Below are 19,846 nucleotides of genomic sequence, written 5' to 3' on the forward strand. Positions count from 1 at the left end.
ATGTTTTACTTTTGCCACTTATTTGTTAAGAGTCTTTTCTATGTTTTACATCACTTTTTATTGCATGGTCATCATCGACATCTCATATGCATTTCGGGTAAGAAGAAGTATCAATGGCACTATAGATACATGAACAGAGTAGGTCTAACATTTGTGTTTTTTGTAAGGGCATCATCATCCATGGATTTATAGTCTTCAAACGCATAGAAAAAATATACAAATAGAATATAGAAAAATCTAAATAGTACAAATCGAACAAAAAACATGAAATGACAAAGGAATGCAAAGTATGTAAAAGTACAGTGGTATCTTCCTTGAGTTTAAAAAAATGTCACACTATAAATGCTTTAATTACATCCTACAAATGTTTAGGTGTGTATTGAAAGTAGATCAGGTATGGTTCTCAGATAGAGAGTATCAAAAGCATATAAGCTGGGACCATATCTCTGTGTCTTAAAAGTTAAAGTTAATGTCCTTAATGACCTCTCCTCTCCTTTCCCCATGTCTGTCTGTCTTATGGCTGTTCCTGGTACTGCCCCTCTGTGGCTGTGAAGAAGTCCTCCAGAACGCTTCTCAGGTACTCAAAGGTTGGCCGGTTCTCTGGGCTCTCATTCCAGCACAGGTTCATGATGTTGTACAGACCCTCAGGGCAGTTCTCAGGTCGGGGCATCCGGTAGCCTTTCTCCAGGTTTTGGATCACCTCTGGGTTACTCATTCCTGGGAAGAGGGAAGAGACAAGAGATGGGGATGCAGACTTGTTAATAATGTGGCCAATGTGTTGGGGTTTTGTGGGCAACACCTTTGTAGAGAGTATGTGATGTTTGTGGATTATACAGGTGCTATGTGGAGAATGTGTGTATGTGAAGTCTACATGCATTGCATATGAAATAGACATGTATAATATTGGATTATTGTGGATGTGCATCAGTGAAATACCTGGATATGGGATACGGCCATACGTCACTATCTCTGTCAAGAGGATCCCAAACGACCACACATCTGACTTGATGGAAAAGGTTCCATAGTTTATAGCTTCAGGTGCTGTCCATTTTATGGGGAATTTGGCACCTGATAAGGAAAAGTGAAATGGGTTTAATTTTGGGTTCATGTTCATTTCAAAAGCACCCAATGGATTGTACATGAACACTTGGTGGGGCTATAGTATATAGAGTGCATGGCTTTGCAGAAAGCACTTAGAACATTCAAGCACATCCATTTTTTTCTAGTTTAAAGGAAAGTCATGCTACCCTCTCTGGCTGTGTACTCGTTGTCCTCAATGAGTCTTGCGAGTCCAAAGTCAGCGATCTTACAGATGAGCTCATCAGACACTAGGATGTTTGCTGCTCTCAGGTCCCGATGGATATAGTTATTCTCTTCAATGTAGGCCATTCCCTCAGCCACCTGCAGAAGGCAGTACATCATAAAGAATTAATCATACTTGTTTCAATTTTTTAAATTTCACCTTTATTTAACCAGGTAGGCCAGTTGAGAACAAGTTCTCATTTACAACTGCGACCTGGCCAAGATAAAGCAAAGCAGTGCGAGACAAACAACAACACAGAGTTACACATGGAATAAACAAACGTACAGTCAATAACACAATAGAAAAAGTGTCTATATATAGTGTGCAAGTGGCTTGACGAGGTAAGGCAATTAATAGGCCATAGTAGCGAAGTAATTACAATTTAGCAAATTAACACTGGAGTGATAGATGTGCAGATGATGATGTGCACGTAGAAATACTGGTGTGCAAAAAAGTTAATAAAAACAATATGGGGATGAGGTAGGTAGATCGGATGGGCTATTTACAGATGGGGTGTGCACAGCTGTATTAGTCGTATAGGGTACACATGGTATACACTGTCCAATGAAATGCTTACTTCCTTCTCGACAATGTAACAACAATAAGAAATAATAAAAGATAAGAATAGGAACATAAAGTAACTGGCTCAGTAGAATAGAATGCACATTTTGGCATAAGTATAATACAGGAAGGCACAATTTATGAAGGATACATACTGTGTGTGTATAAGAGACAGACAGGACAGCGGTAGATTCCTGTGACAAGGAGGTTCCCACTTCCCCAGGTCAGATCTCTGCTTCTCACCTCAGTGCTCCACCCAGTTTTCACAGGCAGGTTATGAACCCCTAACAACCAGCTCTCTTTCCGGCCCACCCTAATGCCCCAGCTGTGTGTGTGTGTGTGTGTGTGTGTGTGTGTGTGTGTGTGTGTGTGTGTGTGTGTGTGTGTGTGTGTGTGTGTGTGTGTGTGTGTGTGTGTGTGTGTGTGTGTGTGTGTGTGTGTGTGTGTGTGTGTGTGTGTGTGTGTGTGTTTAGGCAGACATTAGTGCATATTTCAGATGTAAGAATCTCACAGATACGTGTCATGTGGCCCCGAATCCCTTGGCAGAAAACCGAGAGGTGCGTATGTGATATGAACTTCATATCATCATTGTGCATCACTCTGGAAGTTAAAAAAATCTAAATTTTCACTCATTAGCTCTTGAGGTCATGTTGTTTCAGTGTTCTTACTAACTACATGCTTACAGCAATGTATGGTGCTGAATGCCATTCAGTGTTCTTGCCATTACTCAGGAACATTCTTTTGCCGTAACACGTTCACAGTTCATCCATAGAGTAGGCTGTTCTTTTGCCACAGGCGGCTTTGACAGCTTTGTTAGTTGAAATCCCTGTAACCCCATTACACATCCATGTGGCTCAATGTCCATTACTGTAAATGAGAGTTATATAATTTAACCATAACATTACGTTAGTGTAGCCCAATTAGATAAGATTTTGGTGTAATTAGATGTTCTCCCATCTTTGGCCCGATATTTGGCCCTATCTTTGGCCGTAAACTACTTCTAAGTAAGTTGTTCTTCTAGAACGAGAGGCTCAAACAGCAATACAACTGCTTTCTTGATCTTATGAAGCTTGGTGCAAGTGTGATTTAGAGTAGGCTGTAGGTTTGTTTTATTATGGAATATGCATTACGTCTCTCAGGTATCAGGATATCTGTCACTTCGATTTGTGTTACACCTATAGCATTGCACTGTGATAGGGGTGAGCACCTCAGTGGTGTTGACACAGTTAGATTTGTGACAAGGTGTATAGACTTATGTTTGTTAGTAAACCTCACACAGTGGTCTCCATTGTTACCGGGAGATTATAGTTAGCCTCATAATAGCAAGAGCTGTTTCCTGTAGATGAGGGCCATACAGAGAATAGAAACTGAAAGAGCGAATGGAGGGGAAAGAGTGAGAGAGAATTTTGGAGACAGACACTCGTTAAAAGTGTAGAGAGCTATTGGGATTGACGTAAAGAGCAGGGAACTTGCCTGAGAGGCCATATCTATGAGGGTGTTGATGGGTATGTTGGATCCCTCAGACGACTTGAGAAAATCTACCAGAGCGCCTGTAACAAAATGTGATCAAGTTATTAAAATGACATATGTTTTGAGCGGCATTACATCAGATCTCCTTTGTTTAATTATAAACAGATGTTACCAGTCACCAGCACTTAATGCAATATTGATGGAGGTGTAATTATTTTAAGATACAAATACTTTTAAGTCAGAAAACTCTATGTTCAGTGAAAGGCTTTGTGAGAAAGATTAATGACACTGCCATTAAAACTACATTTAGATATGTCTCAGACATACTGTAAATAGCTGGCCTTAGACCCAGAATAGATGTTTAAATTAGGAAAATAACATTCTCAGGAAGTGCGTTCACCGTCAGTCAATGTGATGCATGGCCTCTATTCGACAGGCCATGGCTCCTCCGTCTCTACATTGTGTTTGATTAAAACCGAACAATACCACAGGACCTCAGCCAGCCAAGGCAAGCAGCAGGAAATGCCTTAAGAAAAGAGGATTGACTCTTCCAGGAAAGAAGGGCAACAGGCTCCTGTGCTTTAGTAAAGAAGGACTCCTTTGATGTCTGTGTGCCAAAGGAACGGTATAAGCCAAGGTTGCGAGGAAAGTTAAGCGTGCCACACCTGTTATTTTCCAGTTGTATTGTCTTCAATGATAAAAAATGAGGGACAAATTGAGAGGATGGGAACATCAAGCCTTACTTTCTAGTGACAACAGAGGCAACAATTGTGTCTGTGCATGTGAATCACAAACAAAGAAACAGTTCATGTTAAGGCACTGTTGGTGCTCTACAGGCCTCTCATAGAAGACAATACAAAGGCCCTCCATTCACTGGCTCAGAGCACTTACATACTGAAGCTATTGTTGCACCAGTGACAGAGCCTTTTCAATGTTCTTTGTTACCGTCCCTCCTAATGTCAGGTCTTCAAAAAGGCAACAACAACCTTTGAAGGGAATGTGGGATCACATTAAAAAACATGCAGGTGACATAGTAACTGTAGTCAGAGATTATGACCAAAGCTTTTGGAGAGAGCATACTGCTATCAAAATAAGTTGTTGTATTAAGCAGGGGCGTAGGCACGGGTGGGACCAGGCCCACCCACTGAGGAGCTAGGCCCAAACACTCAGATTGAGCCACGAAAAAAAACGATATATATATATACAAAAAATAATAATCCAAACGGGACATTATTTGTCTTTTTGCCTAAGCATGCAAACACCATCAGATATAATTCATAGCAAGCAGTGCACTGGTTTAGTCAGGTTTGATGAAATATAACAGAACCAATGATGTATGTTAACCCTGGATTGCTGCATTGTTTCACGTCAGATGGCGTCACTCATCCACAACGCTCGTCCCTCAACCGATCTTTATTGTTGGACGTGGAACTCATTTTCACATTTGAATATTGAACATTCTAAAAATGAAAACATAGTTCCTAATTCCTAATCACTGCGCTCTCGTATGACTTTCCATCGAATAGGAATAATAACTAGCTAGTTAAATGTTTACAAATGTTGTGACAGTGATTTAATAGTTTGCAATTGTGATCAAATAAAAAACAAACCGGTGGCTTTCGCCTGCACAAATTCTGTGCAAGGACGTTGGTCGTCTGTGCAGTGACTTCATCAGCTGTGTAGCTAACTGTTGTAGCTAGCTAGCTTACTTCCTTCACTCACATAAAAAGCTTGCTTAGCCTGTTTAAAATGCCCTGAAGTTGTAGAAATGCAGCCCCACAATTAAGGGGAACTGAATGTTATCAGAAATCAGTCCGTAGATAGATCAGCATGTTTCTCAACAATCTTATCGTTGGGTCTGCAGAACACAGCAGCTGACTTGGGAAGCTACTGCAATGACTCGTGGCAAGAACAGTTGCTTCATGAAAACTCATAATAATGTAAGCATTAGCACTACTAGCTACAGTAGCTTGCAAGTTGGCTTTTGTTGGAAGAAAAGCATTGTATGTGGAGCACGAAGCAGGTAGCTGGTAGGTTAGCAGCATCGTTTCAGTCAAAGATGATTTCAGTGACTGGTTCAGCAAGCTAGCAAACTAACGTTAATGTTGGACAAATTTATGATAGCTTTCATGCCCGTAGTCAAACTTCAGAAATACTGCTCATTGAAGCACAATAATCCTTAGCTAGATTTAAAATGGGGCGACTATGACTTCCTCACCAACAAAACATAAACATTATTGACATATTTATTGTTTTAGCTTAGATTAATTCAGACCATTTTGAGGCAGAAATTGGGTTCAGCAGACGATGTCACCTAGGTAATATTGTCTAATGTTATGGCAGCCCATTGTAGCTGGAATACTTTTGATCTATACCATTAGCCTTTGCAAGATATGCGACAGAACAGTGCGTGCAGAATCGACGCGCTATCTGATGGAAGACAATGTGGATTGCTGATGATATGTATTGGCCATTGAGAGGCTTTGAAGCCACCAGCCATATTGGCACTCCCCAGTAGGAGCAGTCCGCCATAGGAATGAATGGAATTCTATAGTAGTTCAATTAAATGTTTTATGGCCAAAATTTCATGTATTTAATGATTTTTTGTTGTTGTAGTTAGGACAGTAACATCAGTAATCTCTACAAATTATACTTTTTAAGGAAAAGGTTTTATATCTTTAAAAAAAAGTTGTTTTATGTTTACCTCACATGTCTACGTCCATTTCCCCCCCCCATTTTTGCCTAAAATGACATACCCAAATCTAACTCCCTTTAGCTCAGGCCCTGAAGCAAGGATAGGCATATTCTTGGTACCATTTGAAGGAAACACTTTGAAGTTTGTGGAAATGTGAAAGGAATGTAGGAGAATATAACACAATAGATCTGGTAAAAGATAATACAAAGAAAAAACGAACCATTCTTTTGCATCTTTGAAATGCAAGAGAAAGTCCATAATGTATTATTCCAGCCCAGGTGCAATTTAGATTTTGAACATTAGATGACAGCAGTGTATGTGAAAAGTTTTAGACTGATCCAGTGAACCATTGCATTTCTGTTCAAAATGTTGTATCAAGACTGCCCAAAATGTGCCTAATTTGTTTATTAATAACTTTTTATGTTCAAAATTATGCACTCTCCTCAAACAATAGCATGGTATTATTTCACTGTAATAGCTACTGTAAATTAGACATTGCAGTTAGATTAACAAGAATTTAAGCTTTCTGCCAATATCAGATATGTCTACGTCCTGGGAAATGTTCTTGTTACTTACAACCTCATGCTAATCGCATTAGCCTACATTAGCTCAACCGTCCCATGGACAGGACACCGATTCCGAAGGAGTGCATTAAGGTGTCTGTAATAGAATAAATGTGGCAAACGAATGTAGACATTAATAAATGCATTTCTATAGCTTCCAAAATATATTTTACAATAGTGGGTGAGTGCCAAGATGGAGGCTGTGTCTGTAGACTGTGGCTTCAACACAGTGCCCTATATCAGTCATCTCGTCTTTATATAAATGATTGAACAGAACCGATGACCTGTAATGACATTCACTATCATGGGATGGGTTGCCAAAAATAACTAACTTAAAGCCACACCCCCAATAAGCTACAAATGTGACCGCATTGAGGATATGTCACTGTGCTTCTATAGCTATATGCTAGTTAAATAAAGGTTAAATAAAAAATATGCACCATGCCACTGCTTATTTAATTTCTTCATTTAGCAAACAAGACAGCTCACAATCCAGTGCCTTTGTCAGTAAACACACCTATATGTTAGCTTTAATTAGCTTAAAAAATGTAAAATTGTCTCTCAGCCTCATGGCAAAATGTGTAGAATAGAATTAGATGAGCTATAAAACTGCACATTTTCCTCTCTGCCCCAAGGCAAAATGTGTAGAATTGCAGGAAGTTTGTTGCCCACCAGAAATTTTTGCAGGCCCACCCACCAACAAATTTCTGGCTACGCCACTGGTATTAAGACTTGTGTTTTCAATGTCAGCTAGTCTGTGTACAGGGCAGTGCACCTGTAACCATGGTGCCATTTTTATTGGTCTGGCTTTGCTTTGCTACCCGTTTACAGACAGCCTCTCTCTTTCTTGTGTGAAAAGAGAAAGAGAGTAGTCACTGGACAGTGGCTGAATAGCCTAGTCTGACTGGGGGAATAGGGGGGCTGTAGGGGGGGCTGTGTTGCGGTCTGTCTGTGCTGACACTGGAATGGAGCCACGTGCTCATGGGGGTGGACACAGGTCCCATCACTGAACAATGAGACAGTGAATCACCACTCCCCTATTTGACGTCTCTCTTTTCCAGTCAGAACGGACTTCCCTTTGGTGTGTTGACATTAGAGGCACCGGCCAGTACGGGAAAAGATAATTAAAGTTCACGTTTGCTGATTTGATTATTTAAGTTGAGGAAAGTGCAGCAGGGTCACCAAAATAGGCTGAAAATAGCCTCTAAGAAGATTATCCACTCTAAAGAAGGAGATGTATGGAATAACAAGGTTAAATTTGTACTGCGTTTCTGAAGATCACATGTTCCATTTAGAATGAGCGTTTCAGTAAATAACCGTTAAGCCATAACTAGGAGTATTCATCTTATAATTGAATGAGAAAACATTACATTTTAATCTTGCATCTATAATAAAATGCTTTTTTGGATCATTTAACATTGTCAGTGGACTGCAGCATGCCTGGGAAAAGACTGACTCATGAAACGCATTCTGGTAAACACCCAAGCCACTCTTTTGTTACTCTCACTCTTATCAACATAACAGTTTAACATGTTTGATCACGAAAGCCGATGACGATATCCTGGCTGAAAACACTCTTTTGTCTGCTCCAGGTGTTTCTCTAGAATCTCCCTTGATGACTCTGTCTTAGCTGTTCACTCTTTCAGCGCCGGGATTGAGAGTCATCTACGTTGACAGGCACAGACATAGGCATAGGCTTGCTGAGCAGCTGTCATGGAATAGAGTACAGTAGAATAGAAGAACAACTGAATAGAATAGGATCAGGGTTATTGCCCTTTTGTATAGGGAGTTGGTCTTACCCTGAAAGACGAGCATTGACCATTAGCCTAATAACAATGTAATCCTAGACAGTGACACCCACCGTTCTCCATGAACTCTGTGATGATGTAGATGGGCTCCTGGGTAACCACGGCGAAGAGGCGCACCAGGCGCGGGTGCTGCAGCGCCTTCATCAGGTTGGCCTCGGCCAGGAAGGCAGCCATGGACATGGTGCCCACCTTCAGGTTCTTAATGGCTACCCGCCTGTGGTTGTTGTACAGACCTGCAGCATGGAGGAAGGCCATTGGTGATACAGTAAATATACAGTTTACTGCAGTAATATCACAGTGATATTACTCAGTAGTGTAGTATACAATGTGTAAGATGGAGTGATTTGAGGACACTCAAGTTTGCAATAGGTCACAATTTGCCGAGTTATAGCATATGCTGTTATGGTGAGAATGAACTTTATTTGTTATTGAAAGCATTCTTCCCTACTTTTATCTATAACTGAAATAATTTCGGGAAAAGGAATGGTGGTTTGTTTTTTCCAATCTGACATGCATGGATACTTTTTGTTGTTGTCAAACAACAATCCCCCCTATGTTGTTGGTGTATTCATCCGCTGAGAGAAACAAATACTGTATGTTGCCAAGATCGCATGAAGGAGGAATTTGGAAAATACAAAGTCCCATAGCAGGATAGTTTTGAATGTTGCTTTGTGTTCACACACATGGAGCTGGACAAAAGGAAGATCTCCCCCTCCACTGGAAAACTAGTGTGAAGTGATCAGATTACATCAGCAGATATTCTCAACATCAAAACACTGGAGTTTATTTTTTAATGGTTGATTTTAGGGTCACAGTGGGAGGTGATAGCAAATATTGTAATATGAACTAATATAGAGAGAGCCTCTGGTGTGGCTAGAACTTCAGCCCAGCATGCTCACTGGCTCTCTTGCGTAATGCAGCTAATACCTGACATCAATCCCAAACGGGCCCTACCAGCTCAAACAAGCACTGCAGTGATGGCAGTATTTAGGAAATTACACACAATGCAGAACTAAAGCCTAAACTAAAGCTGTTCTGGCAGACACAGAGAGAGACAGGACCAATTGAGCAACTGGTTGCTTTATATCTAGTGCATCTATGCAAACCAACACACGCATTGGTAATCTGAAAATATCAACCACTGTGGTTGTACATTGCCTTCAGAATGTATTCACACATTTTGTTGTATTACAGCCTGACTTTAAATTGTTTTTTCCCCCTCTCACCCATCTACACACAATACCCCATAATGACAAAGTGAAAACATGTTTTTAGAAATTTTTGCACATTTATTGAAATTGTCAGCAAGACAATAACCTAAAACACAATGCCAAATCTACACTGGAGTTGCTTACCAAGACGACATTGAATGTTCCTGAATGGGCTAGTTACATTTTTGGATTTAAATCGGCTTGAAAATCTATGGCAAGTTGACAGCGCTTGAAGAGTTTTTTTAAAGAATAGAGAGAAAATATAGTACAATCCAGGTGTGCAAAGCTCTTAGAGATATACCCCAAAATTCTCACAGCTGTAATCGCCGCTAAAAGTGCTTCTACAAAGTATTGACTCAGGTGTGTGAATACTTATGTAAATTAGATATTGCTGTATTACATTTTCAATAAATTAGCAAACATTTCTAAAAACATGTTTTCACTTAGTCATTATGGGGTATTGTGTGTAGATGGGTGAGAAAACAAATCTATTTAATCAATTTGGAATTCAGGCCTAAACTAAAGGCAAAATGTTGAATAAGTCAAGGGGTATGAAAACTTTCTGAAGGCTCTCACCCATCCAGACTTCTCCAAACTGCCCAGCCCCGAGCCTGCGCTCCATTTTGAGGGACTCCCGGGGGATCTCCCATTCGTCTTGCCACCAGGGTTTCTGGGGCATGCGGGACTGGCACGGCTTCATCAGCCGGGTGCACAGACCATCCGCCTCACCTGCAGACACACACAACACAGGCAGGGTCAAAGGTTGAATAACGTCAAGTTATACAGTTCACATTTTGAGAAAGACTGTGCTAAGATGTGCTAAGGTGCACTATGGATGGTATGATAATGGTATTTGGTACCAATGCTTTCTGTATTGTTTGGCTGATGTATTGTGTTCTGACTGGAGGCATCGCTCCAAGAGTTCAGACAGGATGTGAGTCATAGCACATACGTGAGTGATGCTGGACCAGCTCTTTCAGGGAGTTGAAGGATATCTTTGCGGTGATGTAGAAACCACCATCATCCAAGTTCCGGATTCTGTAGTGCTTGACCGTGTCTCCAGTGTCGGGATCCAAGTCCCTGACAGATAAGGAGAAGGAGCCTTGGGTTGTCTCACTCTCTCTGACCATGAAGGAGCCCTGTGTATTCCCCGGAGCTAGCAGGAGCCTCATGGCATCGTTTCTGGAGAGGTTCTTGAAAAACCATCTGAAGCACAAAAAACAGGCATAGAGCTTCAAACATAACCACATCCCTTTCCCTTGAAGGTTGTTGAGTATGGGGAGATGGTGTTGGTTGAGTGAGATGATGTTGGGTAATGTATGTGTGTGCTTCCTGCATGACTTAAAGTGAAATGAAATGCAGTTATTTGAGTTTGAATTGAATTCAACTGAATTGACTTACGTCTCCATCTCCATTGAGTTCAGGGGGGCAACAAAGTTGTATGGGATGAATCCCTTCTGGCCTGTGATGAGAGACTCTGCCATGAACCACTCCGGGTCATCCCTGGACAGCAGACATAACAGCAACACTTACTCACTATCTCATACTTTTCAAGCACTGGCAATGTGTCATGCTCCATCAAACAACTACACACTTTTGCACAACTACACAAATATATCACATCCTCTAAAAAGTAAATTGCATCACACAACCCTCCCATCCCTATTCTTACTTATTGAGGATTTTCAGCTTGTCTCCCTTCTCAAAGCCCAGGTCATCATTGTGGTTTGGTTCATAGCTGTATATGGCAATCACCAGGCTATCTGTACAACCATAACCAGCATGGGTGAGGAAAACATAAACAATAATGATTAGATTTGATCCACCAGAAGAAGGCACATCATTACCCACATATTCATGTATAAGAACATACCTGGTAGAGGGGAAGAGGGAGGCGTGAGATGAGAGGGGTAGGGGATCAGTTGATCTGTGTACTGATGATACCAAAGCAGGGTATGGATTAGTAAAATAACCTGGGTTTCCACTTCTGAATTCAAAGATTCTTATTCAGAGTACAAACTATGGAAGTTCAAGTTGTTACTTGCATGAAAACAGTAAAGAGAAAAGTCTGGGGGTTTACACTATCATGATGGGAAATTTGACTTAAGGTAAAAACCATAAATTCCTTAAAGTGAGGCACGATATTAAGAGAAGATTTTTAAAGACACCCTAGCTTCATGTTTACTTTCTGCTGACACACTGGCCAACAACAACATAGCATTCACATGTGCTATTCTCCTCTACTTCAAATCTACTAGTATATCTCCTGTAATTCAGAGGGAGGAAGTGAAACAGAACATTTAGTGAATGGTTACAGTCCCAATTAATTGCACACACAAAAGCCAACTTCCCCCCCAAATTATGTAAATTGCCAATTCCCATTTCTAGCTACCCAGAATCATTGAGAGAGTTTGATTAAGTACAGCGGGCTATGGCCCGTGATGTGAACGGAACAAAAGCGGTGAGGGAGGAGTGCCCTTCTCAAATCAAACAGTAATCTGCACCGCTCGGTCATGTTGTCAACAAGGCAGCATCGTTCAGAAACATACAACATCTCGTTTCCATAAAATATATGTTCAAATTCTCAAACTAGTTTTCATTGGGTCGACAGATAAAGCCTTTTTATCAAAATCAATCACTTCTGTATGTGAAAACACAGAATCCTACTTGTTACTCCACATGCTTAACCTACATGACTTTTGTTTTAAGCCGACTTCGCCGTCAGCCAAAACGGGGCACCTAGCTCACGCCATAGAGGCATCTTGGTTCCAGTAGGGCTGGGAATTGCCAGGGACTTCAGAATACGATATTAACATGATACTTAGGTGCCGATACGGCGATTTTATTGCGATTTTCATGTTCCAAACATATTGCTCACTACAGTGCCTTCAGAAAGTATTCACACCCCTTGACTTTTTCCACATTTTGTTGTGTTACAGCCTGCATTTCAAATTGATTAAATTGAGATTTTGTGTCACTGATCTACACACGATACCTCACAATGTCAAAGTGGAATTATGTTTTTAGAAATTTGTACAAATGAATTAAAAAGGAAAAGCTGAAATGTCTTGAGTCAATAAGTATTCAACCTCTTTGTTATGGCAAACCTAAATAGGTTCAGGAGTAAACATTTGCTTAACAAGTCACATAATAAGTTGCATGGACTCACTCTGTGTGCAATAATAGTGTTTAACATTATTTTTTTAATGGCTACCTTATATCTGTACCCCATGCATTTTCTGTAAGGTCCCTCAGTCTAGCAGTGAATTTCAAACACAGATTCAACCAGAAAGACCAGGGAGGTTTTCCAATGCCTCGCAAAGAAGGGCAGCTGTATTGGTACTGTCTTGGGTGACGTTATTAAATTACACTTTGGATGGTGTATCAATACACCCAGTCACTGCAGAAATACAGTTGTTCTTCCTAACTCAAATACTAACCTAAATGACAGAGTGAAAATAATAAATAATATTCATCCTGTTTGCAATAAGTTACTAAAGTAAAACTGCAAAAAATGTGGCAAAGAAATGTACTTTATGTCCTTAATACAAAGCGTTATGTTTGGGGCAAATCCACATAACTGAGTACCACTCTTCATATTTTCAAGCATGGTGGTGGATGCATCATGTTATGGGGATGTTTGCCATCGGCAAGGACTAGGGAGTTTTCTTTAGGATGAAAAGAAACGGAATAGAGCTAAGCATAGGCATATCCTAGAGGAAAACCTGTCTCAGACACTGAGTGACAAATACACCCTTTAGCAGGACAATAACCTAAAACACGAGGCCAAATATGCACTGGAGGTGCTTACCAAGACGACACTGAATATTCCTGAGTGGCCTAGTTACAGTTTTGACTTAAATCGGCTTGAAAATCTATGGCAAGATTTGAAAATGGCTGTCTAGCAACTTGACAGAGCTTGAAGAAAATAATAATGTGCAAGTATTGTACATTCCAGGTGTGCAAAGCTCTTAGGGACTTACCCAGAAAGACTCAGTAATCACTGCCAAAGGTTATTCTAACGTATTGATTCAGGGGGTTGAATCCTTATGTAGTCAAGATATATTCGTGTTTTATTTTTACAAATGTTCAAATTTTTCTTTCACTTTGACATTACAGAGTATTTTGTGTAAATCGTTGACAAAAATTCATTTTAATCCTACTTTGTAACGCAATTGTTTTGGTAAAAAGTCAAGGGGTGTAAATACTTTCAGAAGGCGCCATATATGTCTGATGCAGAGAGACAAGAGAGAGCATGCGGCAGGTAGCCTAGCAGTTAAGGGTGTTGGGCCAGTAACCAAAACGTTGCTGGTTCAAATCCCTGAGCTGACTAGGTGAAAAATCTGTTGATATGTCCTTGAGCAAGACACTTAACCCTAATTGCTCCTCTAAGTCGCCCTGGATAAGTCTGCTAAATGACTCAAATGTAAAAACTAGTTTTGATCAGTCAGGGAAATAAAAGTGCTGAAAAGATGTTGGCTCACTGTTTAAAAAGAAGATGGAGAACAAGCTATTGGATGAAAAATACTTTTTTGGAGCAGGTACAGCCAACTAGCGCTAGCTAACACTACCTAAAAATGTATACTCTGAGTCAACTATCAATATAATATCGTCCAAAAACAATATTACGATATGATGCTGCCCCCCCCATCACTAAGTTCAAAACAAATGCAATCAATGCTAACCCGCATTAATAGAACTCCCTCATTGTTCCGGCCAAACGCCACGCCCACAAACGTTGGTTTCTTTTTCGCAATGAGTCTGGATTTGACTCCTTTCCTGATCCCTCTAGAATGTGAACACATTCGGCCTGTTTGATTGGACCCAGAATACAATCGGTTGGGCCAGAGCCAGCAGTGTTTTCGAAAGAACGCAATTGGCTTTGGATGCTCTGATTGGTTAGAGACAATCTAATTGCTGATTACTTTGTTTTCATCGCAAAGATGTTACCACAAACGACATTCAATCATGGCAGATTCAGACTGAAGTATGTAACGAACGATAGAGCAGCGAAATAATTCAGTGTGAGTCATCAGGCAACAATTCCCAAGCGTTGACTTGCACAACACTCTTTTAGGTAGACCGTGGTTGCATAAGTTATATTCATTGATATGTCAATTAAATGCATATCGGAGATGTTTGTGTGTTTTTCTTTTTTTTGAGACCACGTAAAAATATCACACCCTCTTCCTCGCCTTCCACACTACTTCCCCAGCCACGTCCAGACGCTATGCCGCTGTCTACACACAAACACACACACACACTCACCGGGTTAGCCGACTGGGTGGGAATCGGGCAGTTGCAGTTGTCACACACTTCGTCTAGGTTCTCTACCCAGTCATCATCATAATCTGAACTACAGTTGCATCCCATTTTACCTGAAACATTGTCAAGAGTTTGTCAGTTTACATCACTACATAATAGAAGAGATTGATTGACAAAGTATGATTAAAAAAAATTGTGCTTGATTGAAACAAAATAGTTGCTTAGTGCCCCATACTTAGACTTGGCTCCCAAGAGAGTTGGTGAACTACATAGCTGTAGCTTATTATATTACCTTCTTAAAAAGTGAAAAGCTGTTCAACCTCAAATCCCTTGGAAATGTAAACTCAAATCAATCAAATGAAGAGTGTACATAAACAAATGAATTAACATTAATAAGCAGAACTTTTTGCCCAGAACATGTCTTTTATGTTAACATCCTGTAAACATCTAATATCCCTTAAATCCCCAGCCCTGGAAAAACAACTCAGGATGTCCTGATATGGCTAAATCTTTGAAGTGAGAAAATAAAGTAAAAATCTTGGCCAGACAAAAATATGAAATTGTGTCAGGATGTAAACCTACATTATTGTTTCTGTGTAGCTTCACATCAATACACAACAACCAGCGGAGTTTAGCAGGATGTCAAAAATCGCCCACCGCAAATTAAAATACTCCAACACATTGGCATGTACGCCTCGTCTCCTAGTAGTGTGATGAGGATCTGCATGGCACTAAGAACTGATCCATAGACTGTGCAGCTTGCTGAGATATGACAGACTTAAATCGGTCACAGATACAGTGAAGAGAATTGCACATATAATTCAATGTGACCTTTTTTGTTGAGAAACCAAATTGCTAGACGTTTCACAAAGTAACCTACATTTCGTGTTATAATTATTTGTCTTCATTTGGGAATGAATCATAGTCCAGATTTTTTGGGAGAAAATGTGATTATATTTCAAATAAAACGAATCCAGTGTTAAACCATGCTCTCAGTGCGGATGGAGTGCTCTACCCCTCAGCAGTACAGTATGACCCTGTGTTCTCAGGCCCGCTCCATGCTCCAATCCCATTGGTTGGCTCACGTAACAGGGTCAGTGGGCTAGTTGGAGTCGCCGCATGTCCCGAGGGCACAAATCCGTGAGAAAATCTGACGGGTCCGGAAAAGCCTGACCCCGTTAGCAACAGTCCACCCCTGCACTGGGACGGAATGGAGGGGGACGAGAGGGGTCGCTTTTGGGTGACATCTCTCCTGCCTTTGTCTGACAGGCTCTCAGAGAAAGTCATCTAAACAAAGTCAATATTTTCCATTGAGTGGATGCCCTCTTGATTTAATCTCTTAATTATATTCAGCTGCTGAGGGGCTGCCCTCCTCTCAAGGCCCAGTGTGTAGGCTTTGGTTGGTTGACTTTATTATCATTATGTTGTGCTGCATTTGTTGAGGCATTGATGTTTCTTTCACATGAAATGCTATGTGTGGTGTGATCCACCCTGAAGGTCATTATAATGAAGGTTGGAGAAGGGTTACACAGAGGTAGACACTAAACACTGCTCTTTAGGCTACATTTTAGTGGTATGACTAACCTGTATTAATGCATTACATCAACAAGATGTCCTTCCATCTGTCAAAATGCTCTGAAAATAGTAGCCCTCTTGAGCGTTGCTGCTTTCATGAAATCATCAAATTTTCCAAATGCATATTAAATGATGTGCTATACAGATGGATACTAAATCACAAGGACCTTCTTGGTCACCAGATCCCTTCCTGACAAATAAAAACCTTAAACAATTGTCCGTCAAACTGTAATAAAAGCATAATAACCACAAGAATTGCAATTACCTAACCAGATGTTAATTTTCATAAATGTTTCCTAAATGACCTGTTACCCCCTTGTATTTTGTATTGCCTTTTAAGCTAAATGTAATTTTTTATAGTACATTAAACATCTTCTCAATATTGACTATAGCCTAAACATTTGTGACTGCTCATTTACTGTAAAACACAATTGTATACATTGTTGTACATCCTGATTCAAATTACGCTCTCAAAGGGAGACCACGTCAACATAGATGCATTATATAGAAAGTTTAAGACCTACCTCATTAAACTTTAAGCCCAATATAATGCTCTTCAACAGGGTGTCAGCGATGTCACTGGTCTGCAGCCAGAACAGCTTTATCCATGACTAAGAGACCTAGTCTTCATCAAATATGAACATTATCAAAAAAAGCAACTAGAAATATAACGTTACTTTTGGAGAGAAAATAAGAAACAATAGGATGTTGAGTGAGGTTTTCAGGCCGGGAGTTTTGTATGTGAAGATCTCATCACTTACTCATGCAGTACCTTCAAAACACGCACACCACACACACGCACACACACACACGCACGTACACACACCTCAGTGGAGAGAAAGCCACCCAAAGGGCTTCCTGTCGTTGAAAGGTTGAGGGTTGTTCTGCAGTGGCTCTGACAGGTGCTACCCATGCAGCTGTGTGTTTAACAGGGAACGTTGGGCTCCTCTGTAAATGGGTCAGGACAGTACCTCTCTCCTAGTTTGTGAATACGTGTGAATGTTCCATCAGTCACAATTGGGTAGGATTGGTGAAGTAGAGTCTCAGGCAGCTGATAGACTCCATTTTGATTCAGATCTTTGTATCTGTGTATCGCAATGAGACTGTGATTACGGGGAAACCTGTGTCATCGACATTAAGTTGTAATTGCCAAATGAGTCATTGCCTGCCCCCTCAATTGACTATGCAGAAAAGTGTTGTCATGTTCATTTTCAAATGGAGAGTGATTCCCTGGGAGTTAGAATACATTTTACTTGATTCTAAATGTCCTCTGAGAGGACAAAAGCTATAAAACCCATCAATTGTTTGGTTTGTTTAGTCTCAGGAAATCAACAATGACATTCGAGGCCATTTTGTTTATTTTATAATCACATCAAATTTTCTGTGCTCTGGTCTGGGATGACAGATGTTATTTCATGTTATTTTGGTCAATGGTGTGGTTTATCACTGATCTACAGACAGTCAGTTGTTGATTGGTTTACTTGGTCACAAAACAATCTGAAAACGGCTTTGATTTTCACCATTCATTTCTTGGTTGATATGCTTACAAACATCCATACACCTACACAAACCCTCAGGTGATCTCTCATAAATAATTATTTACACACCATCTCTGTGATGTGCACGACTGTGGGCCGTAGAAGACCACAGCACGACCCTGTTCCACTGTCAAATGACAAAGGTGTAGAAGCATGTGATGAATATGAAGCTCCAGTCACATCCCCCTCTCTTGCAGGGAGTGTTACGGACCACATAGATCTTTGTTGCGGTGGCAGGCTGCAGCTCTAGACTCTATAGCATGTACTGACAGGAAGTCAGCCCAAACATGTACAGGAAGTGCACTGAAATAGGCGCAAGTGTGACTGCTACAGGAGAGATTTAATACACACATTAAACAAATTAAAATTAAGGAAACATCGTTTTGTAGTTTTACTTTCAAGTTCTAAGGTGACCTGTGTGGCTGGCTTCTTCTTTGTGTGCCGGTTTATCAGAGAGAAGCAGATTTGTGCTCATGGGTCTTTCTATAAAGATGTGTGACATTGGGATCAAAATTTCAAAATGGTTTGAAACAAAAATAAAAACGATTTTCATGCAGCTCCACATTTGTGCTCAGAGGAATAAAAGTGAATGTATGCAGATTGGAACATAACTCGACCTAAACAACAACAGAGGCCTAGGACTATACATCCTTTAAGCAGGGTTCTTAAAGACATTGGCAAGTCAAATTCAAGGACTTTCAGGAACTTTTATAAAGCACTTCATTGTAATTTTCAAGGATCTCAATGTAATACAATTGTATTATTTATATAATTGTACACATAGGGCCTAATATAGAACCCCCCCCAAAAAAGCATGCAAAAAGTTTCGAGAAAATAGGCCATTAACACATTAAGAATAATTTTAAAAATGTAGGCCTTGTCAATGCATTGATATTCAAAGTATTCGTACATTCTAATATATGTGAGAATAATGTGGACATTGCCTGACTAAATATATTGGATGCATACATGGCGATTTTCCTGTTGCCTATGTGGCGGACGCAGGGACACATTAGCATTCATCTCACCATCGCTGTTTTTATAATGAGAAAGTGATCAAAAAGCAGGTAAACAGTATTTGTATGTAAAGCCATGTTGAAGCCAACAGATGCTGTCTTCTTCCTCATAATAACCGCACATGATTTTACCGCAACAGAGTAGCGCAACACCCTTCAACTGAAGCAGCGGGAAACAAACGAAAGTATCCACGTCTCTCACAAATATATCACAAATTAAATCGCGGTTAATTATAAGGGAGTAGGAGACTTATAAATTGTCTACAATAATTACAAGGACTTCTCAAGCACCAAATTGAGGATTTGATTTTCAAGATATGCCTAATCCAGTAGCCTAATGTGTTGTTGTCATATCTAGAATAATTAATAGGAATAGAATTGGGTGTTGCGCAACAGTCTATCCTACACGATTGTGCACACTAGACTCGGTGTTCAGTCCTAGGCACAGAAACATGAACTAATTTCCTTAATAATGCTTTCTCTGTTAAATCTAATGAGGCCCTGTTCTAAATCAAGCAGACAACAACAGATGATCAACATCAATTTGCTAGGGATATTAGATCCAACCTGGATCCAGGCACAACTGTCTTCACCAGTGTAATGAATGAGACACAAAAATGTTCTTGACATTTCCTCGTGAACATCTTTTTTACAGCACTTTGGCTATCACAACAGCTGTTCATCACTAGACTGTCATTTGGAAAATTCCATCCTCAATCAGATGATGTGTGAAAATATCACACCTTAACTAATCAGATGGATAGCAAATGTGCATTCAAAAAGTATTATGCATACTTAGCCACGGGAAGTAGGGGTGCTGAGGGTGCTGCAGCACCCCCTG

General features: G+C 40.3%; 1 protein-coding gene across 1 annotated transcript; it reads right to left on the reverse strand.

Moving 5' to 3' along the window:
- Positions 1-34: 34 nt before the first annotated feature.
- LOC139530708 (proto-oncogene tyrosine-protein kinase LCK-like) lies at positions 35-17,194 on the reverse strand. The gene is made up of 12 exons (XM_071327342.1): positions 16,976-17,194; positions 14,880-14,989; positions 11,485-11,545; positions 11,284-11,374; positions 11,013-11,114; positions 10,564-10,817; positions 10,188-10,340; positions 8,454-8,633; positions 3,338-3,414; positions 1,248-1,401; positions 937-1,068; positions 35-717 (listed from the first exon to the last, which is right to left on the reverse strand). The coding sequence occupies exons 2-12, from the start codon at positions 14,982-14,984 to the stop codon at positions 515-517; spliced, it is 1,512 nt and encodes a 503-aa protein (XP_071183443.1). The 5' UTR covers positions 14,985-14,989; positions 16,976-17,194; the 3' UTR covers positions 35-514.
- Positions 17,195-19,846: the final 2,652 nt, after the last annotated feature.

Source organism: Salvelinus alpinus, chromosome 9 (genome assembly GCF_045679555.1).
Source record: "Salvelinus alpinus chromosome 9, SLU_Salpinus.1, whole genome shotgun sequence".
NCBI classification, from domain to species: domain Eukaryota; kingdom Metazoa; phylum Chordata; class Actinopteri; order Salmoniformes; family Salmonidae; genus Salvelinus; species Salvelinus alpinus.

Coding starts and splice junctions, on each gene's coding strand:
- LOC139530708 (XM_071327342.1), bottom strand. CDS start 14,984: ATGGGATGCAACTGTAGTTCAGATTATGATGATGACTGGGTAGAGAAC. Junction 3,415..8,453: donor CACAGAGTTCATGGAGAACG/GTGGGTGTCACT, acceptor ATTTTGTTACAG/GCGCTCTGGTAGATTTTCTC. Junction 1,069..1,247: donor CGAGTACACAGCCAGAGAGG/GTAGCATGACTT, acceptor TTTCCTTATCAG/GTGCCAAATTCCCCATAAAA.